The following is a 2,724-nucleotide window of genomic DNA, read 5'->3' as shown; positions in this document are numbered from 1 at the left end:
ATCTAAACAAGTACACGTGAAGTATTTTTAGAGCAACATTGGTATATTTACGGTGTCAACTATTCTATGTGCCTTTAGGGTAACGGTTTCTTTTTATTGGGTAGCGGCTGTGAGATACATGTATATGTAAAATAATTCGGAGTCTCCTTATTGTTTGTTAATTTGTAGCCTGTTTGTTACTGGATGTTATCTTTCATGTCCGTGTTCGATGTCAATTTTTACTGGCCTATTAATTTTTGCCTGCGTTAACAACTGTCACGAGTCCGGACTCTTCATACTAGATCTAGATCTAGGCCCTAGACCTACGCAATGAAAGGCTTTGGGCAGGGGAAAAAAGGGGGGAGGGGGGAGCTCAATGAAATGGAAATACTTGGATCTAAAAAGTCTCGTTTTCTTATACTATCGAATGAACTAAGGCAAAATGTGAGGTCAGGGATTATAAAACATTACCAAAATTGATTAACTTTTTAAACTAAAGTTTAAAAATCTCTTGGCAATGTATTTCCCTGTCTCGTACATTTCAAACAATGAAGAGAGGGAGCCAAAAGCTCAAGGCGAAAATGCGTGACGTCACGACTCTGCGCGATGTCACGGTGGAATGGTTCAGCTAGGTTTTCGCGGATTTGGTTGATAAAAGGGTAAAACTACACTAGCCAAAGTAAGACTTCTAGGATAACCATTTAAACGTTTTCTGGAAGAACAAAGAATGGTTTACCAACAAGGGTAGTTTGAAAAAAATATGACGAGAAAATGTATCAAAAATCAAAGGTTAAAAATTGTCTATTTTTCACTTTGAAATATTTCGAAACTCATTAGTCGCACATCGACCTGGAAAGAAGCATTTTGAAGGCCATCCACAGGTCTTTAAAGACATGTATCGGACTTGAATATTGGTCCCCTAAATTAAACAAAAATATGGACAGTTTGAACCCACTGTCGCAATGAGACGTCATGTCCGGAAACAAAACCCTATGGGACTTTCCGAAGCCAAATGACGCTATAGTGAGCGCGTTCACTGAAGTGCCTATATCTGAACCAAAATCTATCAGTTTGTGTCCCCCCCCCCCCTCGGCTCAAGAACTTGTAATAAAAACGAACAAACAAACATACAAAGAGAAAACAAACAACCCCCCCCCCAAACAAATAACACAAACAAATGTGACAATAAAGAAAACGGAATTGAAAAATCCGTAGGAATAAGAACATTTTGTCTCCTTTTTTAACCGGCACTAAAGCCCAGAGAAATTTCTAGAAAATTTGAGAACTTACAGTAGTGTCCAAACCTCTATATTGATACTAAACATTCTAGGCTTTGAGGAATAATGAGGGCAAAGATGACAGGCGATTGACACACACATGTTCACAGTTCGACGCAGAGAGAGAGGTAAAAAGAGGCGGGGGCGGGGGGTGTCACCCAGACAGAGAAACAGAATTAAATAGAACAGGAGAGAGAGAGAGAGAGAGAGAGAGAGAGAGAGAGAGAGAGAGAGAGAGAGATTTTTTTTGGGGGGTGAGGGTTTTTACCAATGCTTTCTTGCGCAATTCAAGCAATTGAAACAAGGGCAGGCGTCCGGGGTCCTTTTCATGATATTTTTTTCTTACCAAACCATGTGCAGCAAGGCTTCCAAGAGAACAGGACATTGATTACTTGATGACACTTACAAAAATAGTGAGCAGACGAGTCGTTTTCTTATTTATAAGTTTTGAACTTAGGCAAGAACGTCTGCATGTTTTAATAAGTAGCACAATGCACGTTGTGCCAAATAATCATGTACAAACGTATCATCTGGTAATCTAATTCACTCGTTCTGAACTTAGAGATAAGAACCTCCTCAAGCCCCCAAAAACTGAACAGTCTGCACTGATCCTTACACTAAGGTCTACTTTCAATACTTAGAGGTTTTCAATCAAAACCTTCAAAACACCAGACCATTCTGCACATGTCGTGGCAGAGCTAAAGGGACAAGGAAAGCAGGATGTTGGTGTACGTGGAAAAGAAAGCCGCCTTGTTCATGCTTCAAGTGTGGATACTTGGCGTCGTTGTAGTTGCAGGTTAGGTTGTCTAGTATGCTTATGTGCAAGACACGCTGTGCATTCTGTGTATGTGAGTGCGCGCTAAAGTGTTTGTGTAAGTGTGTGTGTTTGTGTAATTGTGTGTGTGTGTGTGTGTGTGTGTGTGTGTGGTCTTGTTAATGTACAAGTCCTAAAGTTTACTTATACAGCTATTCAGGATTAATTACAGCAATAACCGACAAAGAAGAACATGAGTCACTTTACAATTGAAGTACATCATCAATTTTGGAACATACGTTGTTTCATAAAAATTCAGTGAGAGTTTCAACAAGAGCATTTTTGACAAACAGCACGCTTCTTATACTTTGCACATTAATGTAAATCACGATCTTCTGATTTCGGTGAAAGATGGGCTTGTCTGCTTCGTGCCGCAAAGACGGCACACCTCGCCACCCACCCCCTCCTAGAATCAAGTTCATGTGAAAGGATTTTAATATGTAAACTTGTGTGTCATGTTGAAGACAGCGGAACTATGAATGCTTTAAGGACGACAATTTTTCTTACATAATTTGTATCTTAATCTTAAACCATTTTACTTTTCAGATGAAGCGATTGTACACTTGTCTGTTTCATTATTTATTTCCACATTGGATTCCCTGTTGTTATTCCAGTCATTTGCATTTATCTGAACGAAGATCTGTCAGTAACCCC

At 39.5% G+C, this 2,724-nt stretch overlaps 2 protein-coding genes across 7 annotated transcripts in view; one reads left to right on the top strand and one right to left on the bottom strand.

Moving 5' to 3' along the window:
- LOC101851800 (chitinase-like protein PB1E7.04c) overlaps nt 1-2,724 on the bottom strand; it is a gene marked incomplete at its 5' end in the record, with an annotated part of 143,348 nt that overhangs the window by 37,077 nt on the left and 103,547 nt on the right.
- LOC101851405 overlaps nt 1,934-2,724 on the top strand; it is a gene marked incomplete in the record, with an annotated part of 11,209 nt that continues 10,418 nt past the window's right edge. The window contains 1 exon segment of the mRNA XM_005097199.3: nt 1,934-2,052. Within this exon segment, the coding sequence (XP_005097256.2) occupies nt 1,977-2,052 (76 nt within the window).

Source organism: Aplysia californica, unplaced genomic scaffold, assembly GCF_000002075.1.
Source record: "Aplysia californica isolate F4 #8 unplaced genomic scaffold, AplCal3.0 scaffold00149, whole genome shotgun sequence".
Taxonomy (NCBI): Eukaryota; Metazoa; Mollusca; class Gastropoda; order Aplysiida; family Aplysiidae; genus Aplysia; species Aplysia californica.
The sequence above is the reverse complement of the archived record's forward strand: the minus strand, read 5'-3'. Positions and strand labels throughout refer to the sequence as shown.